We start from the raw sequence: 24750 nt of genomic DNA on the forward strand, positions 1-24750 counted from the left end.
TGCCACGGAGCGGCTGGGCCCGTGAGCCATGGCCGCTGAGCCTGCGCGTCCAGAGCCTGTGCCCCGCAATGGGAGAGGCCGCAGCAGTCAGAGGGCCGCGTACCACAAAAAAATTTTTTAAATAATAATAAAAATAAAATGGGGGCCAAAGTACAGTCCATAGCATTAATTTTCCCAAGAATCTGGGAAAATCAAAAGATTTTTTTGTCTTACAACATAAATTGCCGTTGTCACTAGTGTTGATTTTCCTCCTTTACGACTTTAACAATTTGTTTTAAAACAACACTTAAAAAAAAGTACTATCATGATATTCTCCCTCATCTGCTGCTTGTTTATTAAAAACAACCAAAGAGTTAAAAGACAGATTGTAGTGAGTGGCTTAAAGCCAAGAGGCCCAAGGCTGAGCTGTTCTAAGTTCAGACTTGGCCTGGGACTGACAATGCGAGGAGAAAAGCCTAATTCAGAACATACCTGGAAGCAGAGCGAATGAGTGACTGCAGGCTCATTTCTGCACTATCTGCTTGCTACAAACTCAAACTGATTGCAAACACAGTTTATCAGGAAGCTGATGACTGCCACTATCATCAAATCGTAAAATGTCTGTGCTTATTGGATCGCAAAGCTGATGATTATCACTATCATAAGATCATACAAAGCCTTGGGAATCTATAACTCTTGAGACAAAATCTATTACTGGATGCTCTATATAGGTATATAGATACACCTGTATCTATAATACAGGTAGAAAAAGAGAAGAGAATCCAATGATATTTCTAAGAGTTCTAACTTCCTGCATATAATTGCCACTGTATATAAGTGACAGAGGGGAATGCTGGTGGGCGTAATTTCTTAATATAAACAGATTACCAAATAAATTCTTTTTTAGGTATTGTAAAATCCCTGAGTCAAATCAGGGATTATCATAGTATAAACAATTCTATATTTCATAAAGTGATAAATAGTACTTTCATCCAGTTCATACCCCTAATAGCTAAAATTGGGTTTAACAAATGGGATTATGGAACTCATATATATGTATAGACTCTTTCTTTATACAATCATATAAACACCATTCTTTATACAAGACTGTCTAAATACCAATATAATGCATGTAAAGTAATACGTAAGAACATACACATGGAGACAATTCTGCCGGCGTTAACTCACTACGGAGATCCAGCACTCTATTTACTTAACTACTTAAATTCCCAGACCTTGTAATTAATGATATATCAAGTCAAAACAGCATCATTCCAAAGAGGGTGGTGAATTTATAATTTATGAAAAGTAGAGCTGGAGAAATAATGTAGATTTGGTTTTTAAATCAAGTATGTAAATGCTTCAGAAGGGGTTGAAAAGCGGTGGAAAGAATCAATTAGAAGGTCCTAGAAATGCACTTACGCTTGGCTTTAACTCGATAAAAGTCTGACTGATAAATATTCATATATTTTAATCCTACCCTTCATCTGGGTTAAACTTGGAAGCGGCAAATATGAAATAAATAAAGAGTTGGATTCTGCCTGTCAGTGTGTCAATAGCATGCAGCCTTCTGCTTTGCAATGAGTACTCCCTGAGTGTTTATGAGACCCAGAATTTACCTGCAAACAAGGTATGGCACAGTGCCATGGATTAGGGGCTTGTGGGCTGTTACGGGCTGAATTGTGTCCCCTCCGAAATTCACATGTTGAAGTCCTCATCCCCAGTGCCTCAGAATGTGACTTGTATTTGATGACAGGGTCTTTAAAGAGGTAACTAAATTAAAATGAGGTCCTTAGGGTAGGCCCTAATCTAACCTGACTGGTGTCCTTATAAGAAGAGGGCACATACATTCACTGAGGGAAGACCAAGTGAAGACACAGGGAGAAGGTGGTCATCTACAAGCCAAGAAGAGAGGCTTCAGAAGAAACCAACCCTGCCTACACTGTGATCTTGGACTTTTAGCCACCAGAACTGTGAGGAAATAAATTTCTGTTGTTTAAGTCACCTAGTTTCTGGTACTTTCTTAGGACAGCCCTAGAAAACTAATCAGAGCTGACTGACAAGGATCATCACAAATTACTCTTTATCATTTGAGACCCAGCCACTCTTTATCTCTCCTTATAGAATTTACAAAAATTCTGCAAAGGAAACTGATAATTTGAACAAAATTGACAAAGTAAAGATGCTGCACACTCGACTGACATACCATAGGCTGAAAATAGCTCACGTAAGAAGTCTATTGACAATAATCAAACTCATCCATCACAGTTGATGTATTTTAATCATAAAAAGCAAAAACGAAAGAACCCTCCAGGTCTTACTAATATATTTAATTCTCATTTTCACAATTCGCAGCTCTTTAAATTCTTTCTTTCCCTTCCCTCTCTCTCTTTCTTTAATAACTGTACAAATTGTATCTGCAATTGAGTTTCTTCATGAATGAACTGTAAATAGTTTTTTCAAAAAATGAGAAAGTGATTTCTGATAAAATGATGTTTGTTTCCATGCTATAATCAGTACTATCAAGAGTATGTGCATTTCTTTTATTGGGTGCATTAAGAAGTATCTGCATTTAAATGATTTTGGTTCATCAATATGCATTATGGAAATGTATAAAATAACACATAGCTTTGTTATTTTTTTCGTTACCGAATCAGAAAGCATCCAGAATTATATTCAAGACTTGTTAGTACAGGAAACATAACTAAAAGACAGTTGGTTATCAAAATGCTAAAAGGAAGGTAAAGCTAGTATTTAAAAAACAGCTTTAGTTGTATCTCAATTTTGTCTATTTCTGTGACTTAGAGAAAATAATTACTGGCTTCTACATTGTGGTATATATTATGACTACTCTGCATAATCACTTGTGAAATGAACATTTAGAAATTTAAATAATATTTCTTATTAACTTTTTCGCTTTCAAATATTTTAACATATTTCTTTGGTATTTCTGAAATTAACTTAAAAAATAACTTGGTTGCTTCATCATTCAATTTAATAGCTGTTATTCAGGGATTAGTTAGAATTTATATTTAATTATTAAACACACTGAAATAAGTACTACAGAACGTGGGGCAATAAATATAGATCACAATTTTCAAGCACAGTGTAATTTGTAACTGCAACACTATGCCCTTTAACTGGCATGTTTACATTATTTAAAGCATTTTTTTTATTGGAGTATAATTGCTTCACAATACCGTGTTAGTTTTAAAGCATTTTAAAAAGCATCACTCAATGCCAGAAGCCCCTTGAAACAAGTATAAATAAGAGGTAGAAAGAGCTACACAAACCTTTAGGCTAGGTTTTTTCCCTGATGTATTCAACCTAGATGTATTTACATCAAGGTTTGATGTTTGACCAGTTTTCTCTTAGGAGCACTCTCTTCTAGATAATAAAAACTGATAGAAGAGCTATAAAACTTGTAAGATGCCATTATAGGGATCCCATAAATGTAAAACTGCCAATAGAGTTTGGGGATTTACACCTAGTGTTTGTCCCTTCACAGAGGGAAACATGCACAAAGCCACTATAATAACCCTTCAAAACCGGATAATATTCTGACAGCTCAGTTTCGCTGACAAAAGAGTCCTGGGCAGGATCCAGGAGGCCCAGGTGCGCTGTGTCATGCCAGTATTTAATGTAGTCTAATATCAGATAGATGCTAGTGAGAGAAAATACTCCGAATAAAGTATAGATAATAGCATGGACAGCCACTCATTGCAAAATTACTTGTGCTCATCATGCTGTGAGCTTTGTATTAAATTTTTTCTGTCAAGTGGCAGGAATCAGAGAAGTGCCTCAGAAAACCTTCCTTGTAACCTTGGATAAGGATCTATAACATTGGTCTTTCATATGGTAATGGAAAATGATGCCCTTTGCGAAACATTGCTGACTGGTAATGAAGGTTCTATCAGGTTGGGGAACAGCGCCTGTGACAATCTTCTCCCCCCAGCCCTTTAGCAGATTCAGCAAACTTGACAAGATGGGTGAGTCTGAGAGAATTTATCTTACGTGAATTTCCAACAAAGCCCTTGGGGTTGTTTTATAAAACGAGAAGGTGGCAGTTTAATAAATGCCGGGCCACCTGAGGCACTTTCATTAAAGGCTTTCTCTAGACAACATCACAATGTTTGCGGTATTCTCCTGTGCTCCCTGGAGAATACAAGCCTTACTTCTTCAGTGAGAATGGATACTGTATGTGAAGGCATGAAGGAAGATGATTCGATTTGCCTTTTGGGGCAAAGACTAACTGTTCATATCATCACTATAGTTAGAATGTATGTTCAAATGAGCTTATTGTCTTCTATTTGAATGCAAAATTCACCAGGAAAAAAAGTGAGGACATTTCAGAAGAGTTATCAGTGAACGTGGTGAAGGTTAACCCTATGCCATGACTTCAAGTACAATAATGTCTATTTGTTTAAGACTATATAATAACCTTTGAAGAATATTAAAAGTATTATACATTGTTTTACTTTCTGAAATAACCTACTTACTAGAAAACTTCAGGGACTTGAGATGCCTGACAAGATATGGAAGTCAATGATTCCTATAAGTAATATGAGGCTTACTGTTTAATGAATTTTTAATGTAATTTCTAATGTCAGTGGATGCATTTTCAAGTCCTGGAGAGCCAGGGTAAAGAGGAGAGATTCATAGATGTTTCCATCCGTTTCAATGGACTTACCATCTGTGTAGGCTTCTCTGCGCAGATGTCCTGGCTGGTGTTTTTGTTTCTTGGCTGGTCTAGCCTTCTGTACTACCGCAGCACTCATGTTGCTGTCTGTGGAAACAGGACTTGTGGGTCTAGGACACTGGGATGCATGAAAATGTCGGCGGCCTGAGGAAAAATATCAGAGCCAAACTCACCAATAAAGTTTAATTTAATTTAACACTAATAATCAAAATAAAACACTAAAGCTATAAACATCCCTAATTAAAAAAAAAAGCTTAAATAAACTATTCTAGTAAACAATAGGATTCTTCTTATTCTGCTTGAGCTATCCACTGGAAAAAATACCCTAAAAGCATTTTCAGGCTCTTTTTTTTAATCATGGTACCTTTATTCTGATACCTATTTATTAAAGAAAAGCATTTTGACTGTTGCATCTACCTTCACTAAAGTGTTATGATTAAACAAAAATGTTAATTAAATTTTTACATAATATATCCAATGTCTGTTGCTTTCTCAAAAGGAATAGCCAGGGCCCTTAAGAAATTCATATTCTAAGAATGAACAGTACAAAATACATCCCTTATTTTAATTAAATATGTTTGTGCTATTCTTTGAAGACAGATTCCTAGTATCTTAATACATTCTCAGGTATTTTCTCTTAAGGTGGCCTGGAATTAAGCTAGCTCACGTATTCAGACCTGCCAAAAATTACTCACACCCCTTTTCTCTCACAAGATATTTATTTGCTGGTTATGGATATTTAAAGTGACCCCCTCCAGAGACTTTTATATTTTTTGGTGATGGTATAGGTAGTTGTTTTCTGTTATTTGATTTTAGAGGGACAATATTCACAGGTGATAAATGACTCTGCTAATCAGACATGGTGCACTGCGGTGCTCTCCAATTCTCTGGCTTTTTCTTACAGAGACATATTACAACAGCACAAAATATTTAATCCATAATGGCAGTGGAGATCTATTGGCCCTACACTTGACCTTTGTTATTTTGGTTCCTTGAAATTCCAGAGATTCAAATCCAGAACTTTCTGTTGTACTACAAGAAACCTCAGAGAGACCTAGACAATATGTGTTTTGGCTATAAACAGAAGAAGCCACGTATAGTAAAATCAACACATTTAAATGTGCTAACGGAAGCATATTAAGTAAAAGACATTAATGCAGCCAAGTGAGAAGCAATGTGATTGGATTATTCATTCATATTAACTTCAAGTCATATGATAAGCAGCACCCCTTCCTGAAAAGAACACTTTAATAAGCAGAGTCCAATGCCTGTTTAGTTCATTATAATTATGAACCGAACGAAAACCAGAAGAGCCACTAAATTACAGTACAATAAAATATTAAACCAAACTCTTTTTAGCTATGATGGAGACTATTACAATTAAAGTTACATATCCATGAAAAGAGAATTAGGGCTGAGACTGAACCCATTACTCATTCTATTGTGTAAGGCCATCTACTGCTCATAGACCCTAAGGCATAAGGTCGTTCGCAGATGCATTTTCGACATTATTTCTATGTCTTGTTGATTTAATGAACTGAAACACACGCTTAATGCAATCTGAAAGCAGTAGTTTGAGATGTTTAATTTCACTTATTTATTTATTTTTTTACACAAGATTAAAAAATAAGGAGAAACAAAAGCTGTATATAAAGTTAAATGTTATTTATTTATTAGGAATGATAGATATGTTTGCATACTTATTTTATTATACCCAGAAGCAACTAGGAGAGAAAAAGGAAATTTGGTTGAATATCATAAAGTATAGGGCTGGCTGAAATAAGTATGCATTCTATGATAATAGTTTGAGAGATATTAGACATTCTTTTTTCCTGCAACACATTCTTGATAAATAATATATAGGAAAAGAAAACTTTATGATGTGAGTTAAATTTTCTCTGAATATATTCTACACTGATAAGAAATAATGACCAATCCAATATCTGAAGAGAACATGGAAAACTACCAATGTGATAGTTATTAAACTAAGAAAAATAGAACAAAATAGCAATTATTGATTTGTTGTGATAGTCTTTCTCAGAAATAGCTCTCTTTTTGACCACATTATTTTTATTCTATTCATATTTTCTTGGTTACCAGAAATATATATACACTCAACATGTATATGAATGCATATATGTACATATTCCATTATACAGAAATGAAAATCATGTGATAAATGTATGATTTAAATTAAAATTTTTTTCTTTCTCATATTATTTACTTTCTAAACAGAGTTGGGAGTGGGAGATAAGTAAAAATGGGTTAAAACATAAGAATGGATATACAGTAATTAAAAACAGGCTACTGGCAATGAAAAGGGAAAATAGATGGAAAAAATACATAAGCGTTTGGATTAACTTGCTCTCCAAATTATTAGATTAACAATGTATACTTTAAGTATCGAACATACTTATACTTGAAAATGTGTGTATAGTACAAACATCTTTATATCTTCTCAATTAAATGAGTGTTCTAATTGAGAGGGCATGAAGAGAATAGGGGTTAAGGAGAAACAGCCCAGTTTCCAATGGTTGAGTGTCCCCTCCGGACATTTATCTATTTCTCCTAGACACTTTCTAATTAAATGGGATGAGAGAACTACCTCAATGAATTTTATTTTGGTGACTTTTTACATCTTAAAAAAAACCATATAACACAAACCTCATTTAATTGACCATATACATTCCAAAAGAAATTGTACATATATTTGCTAAGACTATCTTAAAAATAAAGACTTTTCAGGTAGCTTCACTCACATTACATAGGATTTATTAAATAAAAATAAAATAGAAGATTTAAAAAGCCTGTTATGAAAAAGGGAATAAGCAAGCTACATCATCATCTTGGACCTTGGTTTCCTTAGGCAGCCAAAAAAAAAAAAAAAGAGTAATAATAGTTGCATTTCATATAGGACATAAGATTATGGATCTCCATAATCAGCAACATACGACTATGGATCTCCAATCAGCAACTGACAAATGCACATCGAATTTTCTTTCCCAGCTTGGAGAAAAGCGGACGACTTACCAGCAGCATCCTGCATTTGGCGCCGTGCCACTTTCAGACCAGCGTACTCTGCTGCTGCTGCCACTGCCTGGGCAAAATCGGCATCGGTGAAAAAGGAGCCGTCAGAAGAACTAACACTGGAGCGTCCGCTGGAAATGTTGTCCTCCTCTGAGGCTGAGCCCCAGCCATTGATCATGGACCCAGTGACAGAGCTCTCCAGGTCCCCAACACTGGAGGCAGGGGTCTGTTCAAGCCCGCGTAACAAAAGCCTTCTGGTCTGCATCTTGGCTACTTCCATGTCGGCTTCGTCTTCTTCCTCTTCTGGCGCATCCGTATCCATATCTGAGACAAGGGGTCCTGAAATGTAGCCGTAAGTATGGGGTGGGGAAATCGGTCGTGGAGGTGGAGGAGGGCTCACCGGCTGCCGTCTGCAGGAAAATGAATAAACAGGTATGGCTTAGCTCATTACTTAGGACACAAAAGCATAAATTAACCAAGAAATTCACAAGTCTTTGCTTCCGTGGAGATAATTTGTTCAGGAAAAACAACGATAAATCAGAGCATGTGTATGTTTTATTCTGAGTTGTAAGAAATTTACCTCAAAACCAGAGGTACTTTTTTTAAAATTTTTTTGCGGTACGCGGGCCTCTCACTGTTGTGGCCTCTCCCATTGCGGAGCACAGGCTCCGGACGCGCAGGCTCAGTGGCCATGGCTCCCGGGCCCAGCTGCTCCGCGGCATGTGGGATCTTCCCGGACCGGGGCACGAATCCGTGTCCCCTGCATCGGCAGGCGGACTTTCAACCACTGCGCCACCAGGGAAGCCCCAGAGGTACTTTGAAGCATGGTGGGCTACCTTTTGATTCAAGCTTAATAGAAATATACTCATCTATCTATAAGTCTCCTACGTTTTATCTTTTGGATTACGTTCAGTTAAAACAGGGGTAAGTAGTACCTATTTCGAAATTGACATCTATGTATTTGTCCTAAAGTGTATGGAATATTATTGACAGCTTATTATGACCAAAGACAGCAGACATCAGTCCTGAAACAGGCTGCTCCATAAACATATAAACATGTTCCTTTCCCTTTCCTTCATTGCCACTCCCACCATTGTAAGCAAATGGACTCATTCATTTTGACTATAGAGAGTAGAATTTTATAGGATTAAAAAATTATGCACTGAGCATATGACACAATTTCCTTTAGATTTTAGTCTATTAAAAAGGTCTAAGAGCCAAGAGCAGTTTTTCTCCAAATTACTTACTTATAAAGATTATTAGCTATTTGCAAGTATATTGCTTTTACCATTATTCCACCTGTTTAACAAAATGCTTACAGGTATTTTTCTTGATGCTCTGGAAGTTAAGTGCCAAATTTCAGGACAAAATAAAGCAGTACCCTACAATTTAAGTTCACAGTTACCAATAACTGGTTTCAACCATCTCTCCACAGATCTGGGGAACATCAGTGAAAAGCAGTCCTCTTACCCTCCAACACCATCACACACAGTGAATATAAGATGACTGAGAAGGTAGAGAGCTTTTGGACATTAGTGGAAAGCAAGGTTTGTGGAAATAAGCTATTCCCAAGGCTGGAGAATGCCAAGAGATTAACTCCTAATTAGGAAAGTGCCTGAAAAAAGGGATACATATAGTGATTTCCACTTGGAGGACTACTTAGTGATGTGCTCAACAGTCCCAGTGCTCTCTAAGCAAGGTTAAAAAGATGACATAAGGGGAATATCATTTGGAAGAGTCATGACAACACCTCATCAAATTCTGTGCTCCTGAGAAGTAAAGAGGATAGATTCCAAATAAGCCTGCCGACCTGAGCACTAGTGTTGGAGGGTAAGTGACATTAGGATCTAGTGTAATCTGGTGACCCTATGGCTTGGGAGGCTAGGAGAGATATGGCATGAATGCCACTCACTGGTAGTCCATCTGAAGATGTGGCTAAATTGTTCAAGGACTACAAATGCCTATCGATGCTGTCCAGGACTGAGTCCTTCATCAGTGGAGGAAGTTGGTGCCAGCCCCCTTCCCTCACCATTCTTGTGATACTCAGAGAGCAAGATGAGACAGAACAGTCAGTCGGGCTAACCAAAGAGAAGACCAGATCCTCATCTACTTTGCTCTTTTTATGTGCCCTTTTCCTCGCCTTAGCGCTTGGGAGAATGCACTGGGAAGAGTGAGGAAGGAAGTGATTAAAAACAGAACACACCCATTACTCCATGCCACCATGGCCACAGGCATGTGCAATCTGCAAAAAAATCTGGAAATGCATGATTATGGTTTTAAAATTAACAGGACCGGGTCTTAAACTAAAAAAAAGCAAACAAACAAAAAAAATCATATAGGATCTGGTCAAGATCGAACTTAGGGACCTGCTACAGAGAGGGAAATGGAAGTTCAATATAGCACAGTGGTTAGGGTGGCATGGCAGTTGTTCGAAGAAAAAAGTGTTGTGCTTTTTATCCCAATGAATTGAGGCACTTCAATAAACATGTTTTATTAACACAAATGGAAAGCATTAAAAATGAATGATTACTAAAATACTACAGTTAACTAATTTATTGAGCACCTACTTTGCAGCTAAGTATTTTACAACGTTAACTCATTTAATTTTCTCAACAACTTTCCAGGGTACTTATTTTTTTATTATTTTAACAGATAAGGAGATTGAAATTCAGAGGCCATTGAAATTAAGGACCTTGCCAAAGTTCCCACAACTAGTATGTATCAAATTTAGAATTTAATCCCACATTCCATTTCCAAGGCCATGGCCTTTCCTCTAAGAATGGTGGTATTACACACATATATACACACATACACATATATATATACATATGTGATATATATACACATACACAGTTCTTCAGTATAATGTGTTATTTTTCATTTCTGGGTCGTTTCTAATGCATCTGTGTGTGGCACTAGAAGAAACATGAAGAATATGCCAAAGCTGAAGTTATTTAAGAGATTAAAATGGATAATTGTTTCAATATGGAGTGTGTTACACACACAGGATGAAAACCTTTATTTAATTTGGATTGTTATAAAATACCATACTTAAAAGTCAATTTACAGTCTTTGTCAGCAGGCACACCCAAAATACAAGAAACTTCTTTTTTAAATACATGTAAGACTTTTTAGCACAAAAGGGACTATTTTGACCATCAGTGAAGGGATGTAAGACAGCCAACTTCACAATGAAAGGATGCTAGCATTGTTGTATTTGGATAATTCACATTCTGTGAAGCAGAAACATCTTCATGTTAAATAAGGGCTGGCTTTTAACTACTACCACCCTGTACAAATGCTGAGGAAAGACAGAAAAATTTATTCAAGCCATCTGTAAACAAGGCAAGCCCAGGGAACGTGTGATAAACCTGTACGGTTTGAAATATGTAATATACTCTATTTGAAAACACAAAGCTATTTCAAGATGCGGCACTCAAGTGGGACTTGCCACAAATGAACCTCAACCCTCTCAGTTTTTCCCCCTGAGGGGTTTCAATGTCTTCTGAAATAATGTACAGCTACATGGCTGCTAATCACAACACTCTAGGCTCCTGCAAAAATGATGCCTTCATAAGCATGTTCAAGAGAAGAAGGGAAAAAGTCCATTGATTTATGAAAGCAGGTATTTATATAGTTTACCACATAGCATTTACCAGGCAAAAGATGGAAGGGGGAAAATACATACCTTTGAGATTTTTTTTAAAAACTGGTATAGTTTCAATACTTTGTATAATTAATCATTAACTGGTTTGTAAACAGACAAAATATTTAATTTTTCTTGGCCTTCTTTCTTTTCCTTCCAATTATATCATACTCAGTTCATCTACAGTAATAAAATATCTATAAATTTCCTGTTCCATACATAAAATTTACTTTTACTTTTCAAGAGATTTTTTTCACTAAATATCAACTACAGTAAACTCAATAGCACCAGACACTTTTGAAAACAGTATATGTAAATACATTTAATTTTATTATTTTCATAGTTATTGTCTGAAAAGAGAGAAGATTCCTATTATGCTGGTCATCTAGTTTATCTAGTTTTGGACAAAAAATGGAATATCTCAGAAGCTAATGAGAATGCCCAAACTGTAATATCCATAATAATGCAAGTATGAAATACTTATCTAGTTAAGTATTGCAAAGTTATAATGGTTTTAGCTCAGTAATTTCTTATTCATTACACTATTTATAATGCCCCTAATCAGTAAACATAAAAGTAAAAAACGGGGCTTCCCTGGTGGCGCAGTGGTTGAGAGTCCGCCTGCCGATGCAGGGGACACGGGTTCGTGCCCCCGTCTGGGAAGATCCCACATGCTGTGGAGCGGCTGGGCCCGTGAGCCATGGCCGCTGAGCCTGCGCGTCCGGAGCCTGTGCTCCGTAACGAGAGAGACCACAACAGTGAGAGGCCCGAATACCACAAAAAAACCAAAAAAAAACCGCAAAAAAAGTAAAAAATGTATTCATTCTTTACTGTGTACTAACTATGGTGAAGGAACTTTTAGGTTCTGAGACCAAAGGGATCACAAGGACACGGCTTAGGGAATGGTTTACCGATTATACTTTAAGACATGGAAGGATTCGATTTTAAGGCACTCATACTTAGTAAAGCTAACTATGTATCAGTCCGTGGCAGTATTTTGCAAAGATGCCCATAACAATATCTTCCATCCACAATGCTCTTCTGGGATGAGAACCTGCTATCCCTCCATCGAGAGAAGGAGTTTAGTTCTAAGTTCCTGAGTCTGGGTGGACCCTGTGACTGCTCTGACCACAGAACGTGGCAGAAGTGAGACTGTGCCAGTTCTGAGTGTAGCTCTTAACTGGCCTGGCAACTTCCTTTCCCTGCCACGTAAGAAGTGCCACTCCGCTGAGATCGCCATGTCACGAGAAGCCTGGGCTGTGGTGGAGAGCCCCTGGAGGATAAGACTCCATAAGGAGCCAGAGAGAGGTCACGGAGCACTGAAACGTCAGGCATGTAAGTGAAGAAACTCACTTCAAAGTTGATCTCACAGCCCCAAAGACCAGAGGAAGCCATGTGGGTTGGCGATGAATTGCCCAGGTGAATCCTTTCAGAATTCCTGACTCATGGAGTTGTGAGTAAAACAAAACGGTTTTAGGTGATTATGTTTTAGTGTAATTTGTAGGCAGCAATAGAAACAGGAACTTAGGGACTATGCTAGAAATTCAGCTAAATAAAATAGATATGTTCCTTGCCTGAAGGGACTTAGAGTCTAGAGGAGGAGACAATTAATTAAATACGCAATGGTAATGCAGTATTCACAAAGCTCCACGACAGAAGATATCTAGGGCACGCTGGGAACACATAGAATTGGCTTCAATCTCAGAGCTGGGACATCAGGGAAAGATTCTAATGAGAGCATCTGCCATTTAATCTTGGATCTAAAGGATATGTAAGTGTTAGCTCCAAAAAAAGAGAGGGGATAATGGTGTCCCAGGAAGATGAGAAGGCAAGTGGTAAGACCTCAAAGTGGTTGAGAGTGAGGCAGGAGATAGATAGGCCCCAGGCTGAGCGCCTGGAGTTTGTCCCCTGTGGACAGATATACCAAGATGAAGACAATAGCAGGAGGGAGGAGAAGCTGAGCGCTGCCCAGATGAGAGATAAAGAGACCACATATTCCTCATTCTCCAAGTCAAGGAGACCTTCCCGACTACACACACATACAGAAAGGCTCCTTGAAGGACAAAAATGCAGGGGGGCGCCACCCCATAGTAAGCAATGTCAACCTACCCACAGACCTCTTCGCTGGAATCCATCTTGGCTAAGAGATGCACACGCACACATGGGAGGACCCTGAAATAAACCAAATACTGACTCAGAGCCAGGCAAAGCAAGATGATTGGCCAAAGGAAACCCGGAAGAAATGCCCCACGTAAGAGATTCAAACTACCACGATGGTGCAACTCTCTCTCTGAGCCCGCCTGTGTGTGCCTATTCACACGTACTCTTTTTCCCTCTAATAAACACTTTACTTGTTTCACTACTTTCTGTCTCTTTGTGGAAATTTATTTGTCCCTGGCCTTGCCACTGGCCCCTGGTGGTCTAGTGGCTAGGATTCAGCGTTCTCTCTGCTGCGGCCTGACTTCGGTCTCTGGCCGGGGAACCGCAATCCTTCTTCAAGCTGCTGCAGGCTGAGGCCACCCAAGATCAAGAGCACTGGTCATTCCAGGAACTGGAAGAAACTTAGAGTAAAGGCAACAGGAACAGGGAGGAGGGGAGTGGCAATGGGTAGGCAAAGGAAGGCATGCAGCGGTCAGGTCACAAAGGGCCTTGATTGCTACATTAAGGAATCTTGCCTTTATTCTAAGGGAAATGAGAAGTCATTGAGAGATTTTAAGCAATGGAGAGACTTGATCAGTGTCGCATTTTAGGAAAATGCCTCTGCACAGTCTGCAGCAAGAAGATTAGATTGAAGAAAGGGCAAGGCTAAAGGCAACAAAGACCACTTATGGACCATTATAGTAATACAGGCAAGAGAAAATGGCTGCAGGAGGTAGGGAAGTGCCTTTATGGCTGGAGATACATGTATTGCTCTGAGTGATATTCAAGCAGTAAAAATCTGCAGGAACAGGTACTTGGATATAAGGGTCTGATTCTCTAGAATGAAATCTGTAGAGAAATACCTGCCTATCTTTAATGAGCGCATCATGAGGGGAGTGGCAGGATGATGAGAAACAGAAGTCATCTACTGATGGGGTAGGCATCCAAATAGGTTAAAGGTTTGAGAAGAGGCTTGACTCAAAGACTTAGAGATGGGAATTACAGCATTATATATAGTATCAAAAAGGTGGACATGACTTAAATGCCCAATATTAAGGAATTGTTTAAATAAATTGCAGTATACATTTGTTTAACGTGAGTATCTAAACTGTAATTGGCATGGAAAAATTCACTGTTCAGTGAAAAAAATACCTTATAAAATTATATTGGCATATCACAAATTCAAAGCAGTGTGAGTACATGTAGAGACAAAGAACAGAAAAGATCTTTACTGAGTTCTTTTTTTGTTTGTTTGTTTTGCAGTACGCGGGCCTCTCGCTGTTGTGGCCTTTCCCATTGTGGAGCACAGGCTCCGGACGCGCAGGCTCAGCGGCCGTGGCTCACGGGCCTAGCAGCTCGGCGGCATGTGGGATCTTCCCGGACCGGGGCACGAACCCGAGTCCCCTGCATCGGCAGGCAGACTCTCAACCACTGTGTCACCAGGGAAGCCCCTGAGTTCTTAATGGTGACAATTTCTGACAACATAGATCATTGGTACTTTTGTATTTTCATTTTGTTTCTATGTATTTTCAAAAATTTCTATGGTAAACATGTAGAATATACCTTCAGCATAAAAGAGCAGTAATAGTTTTTTGTTTAATGGGCTTTCATCTACTTCATATTAGTGCCCAGTGTTATTAATATTCTACCTTCATAGACTGAAAGTCATACCTTTTAAAAAAAAGGCTGAATGTAGTCAGAGAGGATTTTGAGGGCAGATACCCAATGCATTTCCCAATTACACCTGTTCACTTTGAGTTCACCCCCGCCAAAACAGCAGGGAGTCAGTCAACTCCTCTAGTATCAGATTGCATCCATCAGATACTTACTGAAGAAGGCTTTGTGGAACTCAATGACGTGAGTAGGACTTGAGCTCTGCTCTCAAAGAGCTTTTAATTTAAATAAGGAAACAGATGCAAACAGCCAATGCTAATGCAACGTGAAAACCTGATTAGTGTGGTAGCAGAGCTGTGAACAGACCACTGTCAAGAGTAAAGAGAAAGATTAGTTAATTTTTGCCAGGCAACAAGAAGAAAGTTGCACAGGCGGTGCATTTGAACAGGACTTGGAAAGATGAGAAGTGTTCACCAGGCAATCAAAGAAACAATATGTACCAAGACGCATGTGCTTAGTGAGGGCGCTAAGGATTTTGGGGACAGTCATGAAAGGCAAGAGCGGCCTGCCCCTCCTGCTAGCCCTCTGTGGGCCGGAGAGTGGCATTGCTGACAGGCTGTTGGTGAGTTAAGACAACAGGGAATTTCAAACAGACTAATTAGAAAAGAGGGTGTGTGGAGGGGTTGGGAGGGAAGAGGTAAGTAAAGGAAAAAGGATTGTAAAAGGCTTTGAATACTGGGCTAAACGTAAGAGCTGACTCTGAATGGGGAGTAACATTACCAGACTGGGGGGTAAAGTAAGATAATGTGGAGAGTGGACACAAAAGGGGAGAGAGAAGAAAAGTGGTCAGGTCAAGGATGTAGCAATATTTCAAGAGACAGGGACTGAGGGCCTGCCCTGGGATTCTAGGAATGGAAACATAGGAACAAAATCAAGAGATATTTTGGAGTTAGAAAAGAAGGGGCTTGGTGAATAACTTACTTTGGGGAATGGTAGGAAGATAACAGAAGAAATCAAACTATAAGATAATTACACTGATTTCAAAATCACAATTCTTTGTGATTTTTTTGCCTATTCCCTTGGCTCTTTTATTTTTAATATGTTGGTCAAATAAATAAGGATTAATGATTCTAAACAAGATAGCCAATAAAGGAGGAAAAGGAACAAGTTTGAAAGGTCAAGTGCAAAGAAAAAGAATTTGATTTCAGACATGTGTAGTCTGAGATGTCCAACTGAAAATATCACGGTAGTGCTCAAGAAAAAGGGCTGGGCTGGCGAAATCAATGCGAAAGCCATCAGAATATAAGTAATACTTGAACCAAATGTAAGGATGACAGCATAAGGGTGAGGACAGTAGGGAACTAATATTTGTTGAATACTTATCCTGCTTTAGATACTTTATATACACGATTTCATTTAATTCTCACAAGAAATCAGAAAATTGTTATCACTGCAGAAAGCGTAAGTGTAATAAAGACAGAGAAGCCTCTAGACTGACGATTAAGAGGTTACCTTCCGAAGCCTGATGGAAGCAAAATAGTATAAGCCAGCATACAGGGGGCTGAGGTGTGAAAAAGAATTAGGAAGGTAGAAGTGATTAAAGAATCCTACAGGGCTTCCCTGGTGGCGCAGTGGTTGAGGCAGATGCAGGGGACACAGGTTCGTGGCCCGGTCCGGGAGGATCCTGCATGCTGTGGAGCGGCTGGGCCCATGAGCCATGGCTGCTGAGCCTGCGCGTCTGGAGCCTGTGCTCCGCAACGGGAGAGGCCACAACAGTGAGAGGCCCACGTACCGCAAAAAAAAAAAAAAAATAATAAAAAAGAATCCTACAGAGTAGGAGAGAAAAAGAGCAGGGTGACTGGAAGGGGAGGCTAAGGAAAGTTTAAAAAGTAGTAAGGTATATACACTACCATGTGTAAAATAGATAGTGGGAACGTGCTATACAGCACAGGAAGCTCAGCTCGGTGCTCTGTGATGACCTAGATGGGTGGGATGGGGGGCGCTGGGAGGGAGGTCCAAGAGAGAGGGGATATATGTATACATATAGCTGATTCACTGCATTGTACAGCAGAAACTAACACAACACTGTAAAGCAATTATACTCCCCCCAAAAAAGCAGTAGGGTTAACAGTGAAGAGAAAGGATTGAATGAAGAGAAAGAGGCTGAAAAGTCAAGATAGATAAGCTGCTTTTTGATCGTGATCAAGAAAGGTGAAGAGGATGACATAAGGAACACAAAAGAAGAGCTGGCCAGGAAGACTGGGTGTACCACTTGTAACACAGAGGAGGATGGTGAGGAAATAGGTAATTTGAAAGAATGAGAAAAGAATGTTGAGGTATTTTAGAGCTAACAGCCTCTATTAGCGTCTCATCTTCTCCGAATAAGAGTGGCAGAGATGCTTGTGACCTTAATAGGGAAAAGAGATGCCTTATTTATTCTCAATATTCCTGAAGTTCCATGAGTTAATAATACTAAAGTTAAATGTCTGGCAATCCAACTTCCCCCTTGCCACACAGAAGAAAATTTAACTGCTTCCTTCATTTTAGAGAGTATATGAGTTAAATTTGGCAATAACCTCTTACTCGTAGAATAGTTAATAAACACTGCAAATTCTATTTGAACCTACAGAATTCAAGCAGCATAAACCAGAATTTGTTATTCATTCAAGAATATTGAAGGAGATCTTCTGGGGCAAATAATATACTTAGTTTCAAATGATATTAGGAATACAGAAAGTAATATATATGTAATGTGTCAAGGGCAATAAAATAGTACAAACAAGATCATCAATAGTGAGAGAAGTGCTGACATGATGCAGCAATAGCTTTTATGTGGTAGAAATGCCAAGTGAAGGATTTGTGCAAAACAAAAATGTACTCGTTAGCAATGCTGAACATATAGGTTAAAGAAAGTCTAGGAAACACACATGCACACACACACACAAACACACACTACTAAGTAGCTTGGACAAAAGGACTGCAACCTAACATTCAATCAAAATAAATGTACCTGAGTCAACACAAAATGAATATACCAAATTCATGCTTCTGTAACATTACAGCTATGAAAGAACAAATCATTCTGCAGACTTAATTTTCAAAGACAGGAGAGGGACTTCCCTGGTGGTCCGGTGGTAAAGAATCCGCCTTCCAATGCAGGGAATGAGGGCTCGGATCCCTGGTCGGGGAACTAAGATCCCACATGCCTCGGGGCAACTAAGCCTGTGCGCCACAACTACTGAACTCGTGCGTCTCAACTAGAGAGCCTGCGTGCCACAAACTACAGCGCCCACGTGCCCTGGAGCCCACGCGCCACAACTAGAGAAGAGAAAACCCGCATATCACAACTAGAGGGAAGCCTGCACGCTGCAAGGAAGACCCTACGCAGCCAAAAAAAAAAAAGTTATTAAAAACAAAAAATAAAAGGAGAAAAATCTATTCTTCACAGACTAAAGAAGTGATATGCCCATGCATAAAGAAAACTAAAATACAAAATCATCAATAAAATGTTACAAGATTAGCAACCCATATATTTACTACATGATCTCCACCTGTTTATGAATGCAATTATCATAAGTGGGTGAGAATTAAGGCACATTATTTTATGGTTGCAAGTTCACTGGGATCAATTAATCTAATGTTCTGATCAACAATATTACTTGATATGCTAATTACCAAGGCATACTGTGTGATGATACTGGAAAAAAGCCCCATGTGACCTGAAAATTACTTCATGTAATAGCATTCTGTAAATGCCACTTAGGAGTGGAAATTATCTGATTTGTCAGTAAAGACTGGTAGCAACGTACCTCCTGTCGGGTTGGTGCTGCATGTGGCCGATCTCCTCTGGACAATCCTGTAACATGGGCTGGAGTTCTTCCTGTGGAGAGGGGGTCAGAGTGGCAGTGGACTGATGGCTGTAAGACACGGCAGCTGGAGAAGAAGCAGCTCCCCGCACAGGAGGAGTGGGGCCTCGTTCATCTTCCTCCTCTTCTAGTTCACCTTGTTGCAAATACATCCTGGCTGGTGGCACAGGACATGGCATTTCTTGGTCATAGCTAAAACAAATTATAAGGACACTTAGATTGACTTCAGGTTATTCAAATAAACTATTTGTATAGTTAGTGAAATATCAACTTTGGATTGCTTTTGAAATCTGAATCTTCTGGCCACGTTAAGAAGGTATTGTTTAAAAAAAATAGTTCACTGTCATAAATGTGTGTGAATTGTTATATATAACATTTTTTTCTCTGAGGGATTACAATTTAATTGGCTCATTACAGGCTCTGAGAAGTCATGCAATAAAGAAATCTATTTAACATAGTTTAATTTAGTAAACCCCAAAAGTGTTTGATATAGTCTATCCCTCCAACTCAACATGATCTCTAAAGGATGACTCAAGGACGGTCTTGCAAATAATCCAAAGATGATATGCTAACCTCTGTGAAAAATGACTCTTGAAAATCCCTTCAGAGGGAGGTACACTGGAGATCAAGTTATTAGTCCAATACAACCCACTTTTCCTCTAAAATTATAATAGATCACTATTTCTTCAGTTGAGCACAAAATAAAGTACATAGTACTTTGTAAAGTACATGGCTTGCGTTTAGGATGCTGAATGAAAAACACAATAAATAAAATAATCAATAAACAATAAAATGTCCCTTCTACTCCTCTGCTAGAGCTGTGTGGAAGCTCTAAATGGATCTGGGGAACATTCATGACTTTCTCTTTTACCTCAGGCCATATGGTTATTAATTAGAATGGAAGTAACTTAACGCATTATATAAATTGTGTTCATGTTACCCCTCTCTCTTGTTCATTCTCCACCACCTGACTTGTTTACCAGAACTCAGGAAAGTTGATGCTCATATAACATGATTTCTTTGTATCTTCTTTAACTGAACTAATCCTACCATATTCCTCTCGGACACTTTTTCCTGTGTTTCCTAGGTATCTTGTATTCATCCTGACATTTCTCTCTCTCTCCTACCTCAAACTGTTCCCCAGTTCATTTCTATTCTACTTCTAAAAAAAATCTCTAAAATCGATTCCTTTTTCTCTCCTCACATTGTTTCCAAAATTACTTTATTATAATATGCATCACTCTCTGGTTATTCACCTGCTTTAAAGTAATAAATGGCTCTTTAATTGCCTAGAGGATAAAATACGAGGACCTAAATAAGGCATTCAAGTACCTGTATAATCTGGCTTACACTTGCCTTCCCAGCTTCCTCTCACTCTCTACCATGTGTTTCATATTAGTTCTCATGTTAGTCCACATCCCTCTGTGGTCTCAATGTCCAAAAAACCCCTCGTCTTGATTGAGAAACTTCTCATTCGTTAAGCTCAAAAACAAAAGCAGTGGGCTTCCCTGGTGGCACAGTGGTTGAGAGTCCGCCTGCTGATGCAGGGGACACGGGTTCATGCCCAGGTCCGGGAAGATCCCACATGCCGCAGAGCGGCTGGGCCCGTGAGCCATGGCCACTGAGCCTGCGCGTCCGGAGCCTGTGCTCCGCAACGGGAGAGGCCACAAGAGTAAGAGGCCCGCATACCACAAAACAAAACAAAAACAGGAAAGCTTCATTCTCCTCAGAATCAGCCTTTCTTTTTCGGGCACGGCTGCATCCCTGTTTTTTATTTTTTGTTAAACTATATTGACTTATTTCATTTTATTCCTATTTTTGGTGGACTAAAATAGTAATGAATGTTGTTAGTATAGCCCAGGAAATGAATTTTTTAAAATATAGCCAATCCTGGTTATTTGCACATTCCATATTTGCAGATTCACCTACTTGCTAAGAAATGTTTGTAACCCAAAGTCAATACCCATAGCACTTTTGTGGTCATTCATGGACATGTGCAGAGAGGCAAAAAATTTGAGTCACCTGACGCATACATTCCTAGCTGAGGTCAAACAAGACAACACTCCACCTTCTTGTTTCAGCTCCTTTTCATGGCCTATAGTGCCATGTTGTTCACTCTCTTTTTTTTTTTTTCTTTTTTTTTGCATTATGTTGGTGAGTTCCCTGTTTAAAATGACCCCCAAGTGTAGTGCTTTAGGGATGTCTAGGGTTCCCAGGGCAAGAAGGCTGTGATGTGCCTTTATGGAGAAAATATGTGTATTAGATAAGCCTTGTTCAGGAATGACTTACAGTGACATTGGCTGTGAATTCAATGTTAATGAATCAACAATACATATTAAATAGGGTGTCTTTAAACAAAAACACACATAAAACAAGGTTATGTATGGATGGACTGACAAAAATGTTGTGACCAGAGGCTTGCAGGAACCTAACCCTGCATTTCTCCTAGGAGCATGGCACAGTACTCGCTAATTCAGTGATTGGAAAATTAAAGTACAGAGACTTTGTTTCCTGGCATAGTTGGAACTGTAAAACTGTGTTTTGTTTTGTTTTTGTTTTTTTGTGGAGGATGAAGGAACAATGTCTTCATTTCTATAATAGTCATTAAAAAGACTATTTTCAGGTCGATTTGTATTTTTTGTGTTAATTCTCCACGGATCACACTAGTGAAGCTGCTGTTTTGTTTTGCTGGGCGGGACCATGTCCAGTTCTACAGAATCTGGAGTGAGGAAGAAGCACGCTCACTTCCTAATTGTGGATAATCGTGTGGATTATTTATACTTGTAAAATCCTTGAGAGAGACAATTCAATAAGCTTAAATTTCTACAGTTTTCAGCAGAATGTGATAATATCTAAGAAGAAACAGTTTTCAGGATACTGTGGCTGTGGTATAAATCCATACAATTATTTTATGAAAATTTAGAGATGTGCAACAGAAGTTCTGATATTTGAAAAATACAAAATCATATACAGAGAGTGATATATATGTGATCTCATATAAATTCATATATATTCATGATCATACGTGTAAACTATGTGTATACAATGTAAAATATTTTTAAATATAAATATGTAAACTATGTGTGTGTATAGATGTGTGTGTGTGTGTGTGTGTGTGTGTGTGTGTGTGTGTGTTTGTGTGTGTGTGTATTCAACTCATGATTCTTAGTTTCAAAAGAAGCTTCCAAGATGCAAATTCCTTTTTCTGGCAACACTGAGGAAGGTTTTTAAGCTGTGCTGAGCTATCAGTAGCTCAGAGACAAATGTTTTATTCAGAGACAGATGTTCATGGACCCTAGGAGTCAGTCTCCCTTGGTGATCGAGTTTAACAATTACTTAACATGGGTTTAAGGAATCATATTATTCCACTTACCTCTGTTCTAAATCCCTCTTACCTTTCATCTACAGAAATACTGTACTCTTCACTAGCGCTCTGAGGTGGATGCACCGGGGGAGGAGGAAGCAGGTCTGCCCAGTTCATGCCACCTTGTTTTGGTACCTTGGGTGTCCGTGCCCCTTTCTTGTGCCCTTGACTCCCTTGAAAAGAAATAAAATGCAAGTTTTTTACTTCTGGACTTTAAATCTTTTCTATTATCCACAGGTTAATTATTTTCTGTAAATATGACCTTATGATTCATATATAGAGAGAGATAAACACACTCTTCTTCATTAATTTTAAACAGCACTTTGTACGATAGAAGACGCAGAATATTGCCAAGTTTAACTGCAAAATAAACAGGGAAAAAGCAATAAAATCATAAATGAATTTCACAAGTCATATCATTAATAGTGATCTTCTTACAGCAATTAATTGCATTATGGATTATCATCTAAAACAAATGAGCTGAAGACATATTTTCTGAATTGCCTTTCTATTATTTAATTGCTGGAACCTAAAATACAATATGATACAGATGCGATCTATTACATTTCCACTGTTGCATTAAATCACTGAGTATATATAATTTGTACTTGTCCATTGAAGTGTTTTAGGCATAATGAAATTACTCGTTTTTGTCAGAAAGGCAGGTGCAGGTGAAAGTAATTGCTGGAAGAACTAATATATCTAACAACAAAAGAAGCAGAAAAATGATTTTTAAAAAGGAACAGAAATGGGGCTTCCCTGGTGGTGCAGTGGTTGAGAGTCCGCCTGCCGAGGCAGGGGACGCGGGTTCGTGCCCCGGTCCAGGAAGATCCCACATGCCGTGGAGCGGCTGGGCCCGTGAGCCATGGCTGCTGAGCCTGCGCGTCCGGAGCCTGTGCTCCACAACAGGAGAGGCCACAACAGGGAGAGGCCCATGTACCGCAAAAAAAAAAAAAAGGAACAGAAATGTTTTTAGCCACTGTTTCTATAAAATTATGGCTTAGAGTGAAATAATGTTGCTTGAACATTCAGAGACATTCAGAATAGCTCAATTATCCAAGTTCCCCAATGTTCTGATATTAGATTTGGCATATTCTTTAAACATAGGTAGCTGCACATTTTGGTATATTCGTTCTAAAATAATTTTAGGTCAAAAGATATTTGGGGATAAAATGGTCTTTATCCTCCTCCTCCAATATGATACATTTTAGATTCTTATGTAAATTATAGACAATGAGTCTATAATTATTTTTCTCATATGATCCCTTAAATTCAGTGAATTGTCTTGATCTTTTTTTTTTAAACCTTTCCGAAACAGCTCCAAGTTACATGGTACATGAAACCAAGTCTGAGTATATTCAGTGAGCCTTATTTTTTTTTAAGTCACCTGGAAATTTTCTAATGGCAGTGTTTGTTAAGCCAGATGTTCTTGCACTGGTATGTTACTGCACCAAGTGTGGGCTGAGGGACATGCTGTTATTCATAAATTATGACGGTCAGGCTTCTGCTTATGTGTCTCCATTCTCTCTTCCTCCACTCAGTTGTCCTGTATTGGAATGGCTATGCATGTATTGTGGAGTTGACTATCCCCAGAGCCTTCCTCTTGACTTCCTGGCATACATCTACTGTAACAACTCCGTCTGTCCTGAAAGGCCTAACATCACAAATCTCTCCTACACTTAATTTAATTGCTTCATTCTCTCCCCTAATTACCATCAGATTTCACATCTTTGTATCTTTTTACCACATATGTCTCTAAGCTGAGGGATGAAGAAAGTCAATTGAATATTAACAACCTCAAATCATTTTTTTTCCATTAAGACACGTTTTTCTCTTTAAGTGGCTAAGAATTCAAAGAAGAAACACCATGAGATATCAAATATGAAAATATTTCATATACTTTTCCCAAGAGTACATCCTTGAAATTTTTCCCTTAATTTTAGGGTTTACTTACTTCGAAAAAGAAAAAAAAAAGTTGTTTGATAAGATTTGATTGTTAAAAAAAAAAAAATCAAACCATATATAGTAGAACAAGAGTAGATCTAGAAAGGTATAGGAGCTATTTCTAAGATCCTTAATTCAAATAGAAACAATTTCAATCAGTGACAAAACACAGCCTAGAAAATGTCAAATCAGCATGCCTTAGTCAAGGGAAGACGGTAAAATGCAAATACCATCTCCATTACAGAAGAGAGTTAGAGACATTTGGCTAAAAGCACCTACCAGCAACTTTAATCCAGTTGCTAGGAAGTAATATTTCTATCCTCTCCTGGAGAAACAAACTAGAGTCAAGATCAATTGGTTTTGTTCTCATTGTGGTATGACTTGTTGTGGTGCCACATGTTAGTTCTAATAATGAACCGTCTTTAATTAGAAAAACAGGACTTAAATACCAGCAAGCTCACATCTGCAACCC

General features: G+C 38.5%; 1 protein-coding gene across 1 annotated transcript in view; it reads right to left on the bottom strand.

Moving 5' to 3' along the window:
• Positions 1-24750, bottom strand: part of ROBO1 (roundabout guidance receptor 1) — a 146913-nt gene that overhangs the window by 13073 nt on the left and 109090 nt on the right. Inside the window, exons 21-24 of the mRNA XM_060010477.1 lie at positions 22366-22507; positions 18914-19162; positions 7709-8115; positions 4670-4822 (exon numbers count right to left, since the gene is read on the bottom strand). Of these exons, the coding sequence (XP_059866460.1) occupies positions 4670-4822; positions 7709-8115; positions 18914-19162; positions 22366-22507 (951 nt within the window). The remainder of the gene's footprint in view (positions 1-4669; positions 4823-7708; positions 8116-18913; positions 19163-22365; positions 22508-24750) is intronic.

The sequence above is a fragment of the Delphinus delphis genome, chromosome 4 (assembly GCF_949987515.2).
Source record: "Delphinus delphis chromosome 4, mDelDel1.2, whole genome shotgun sequence".
NCBI lineage: Eukaryota > Metazoa > Chordata > Mammalia > Artiodactyla > Delphinidae > Delphinus > Delphinus delphis.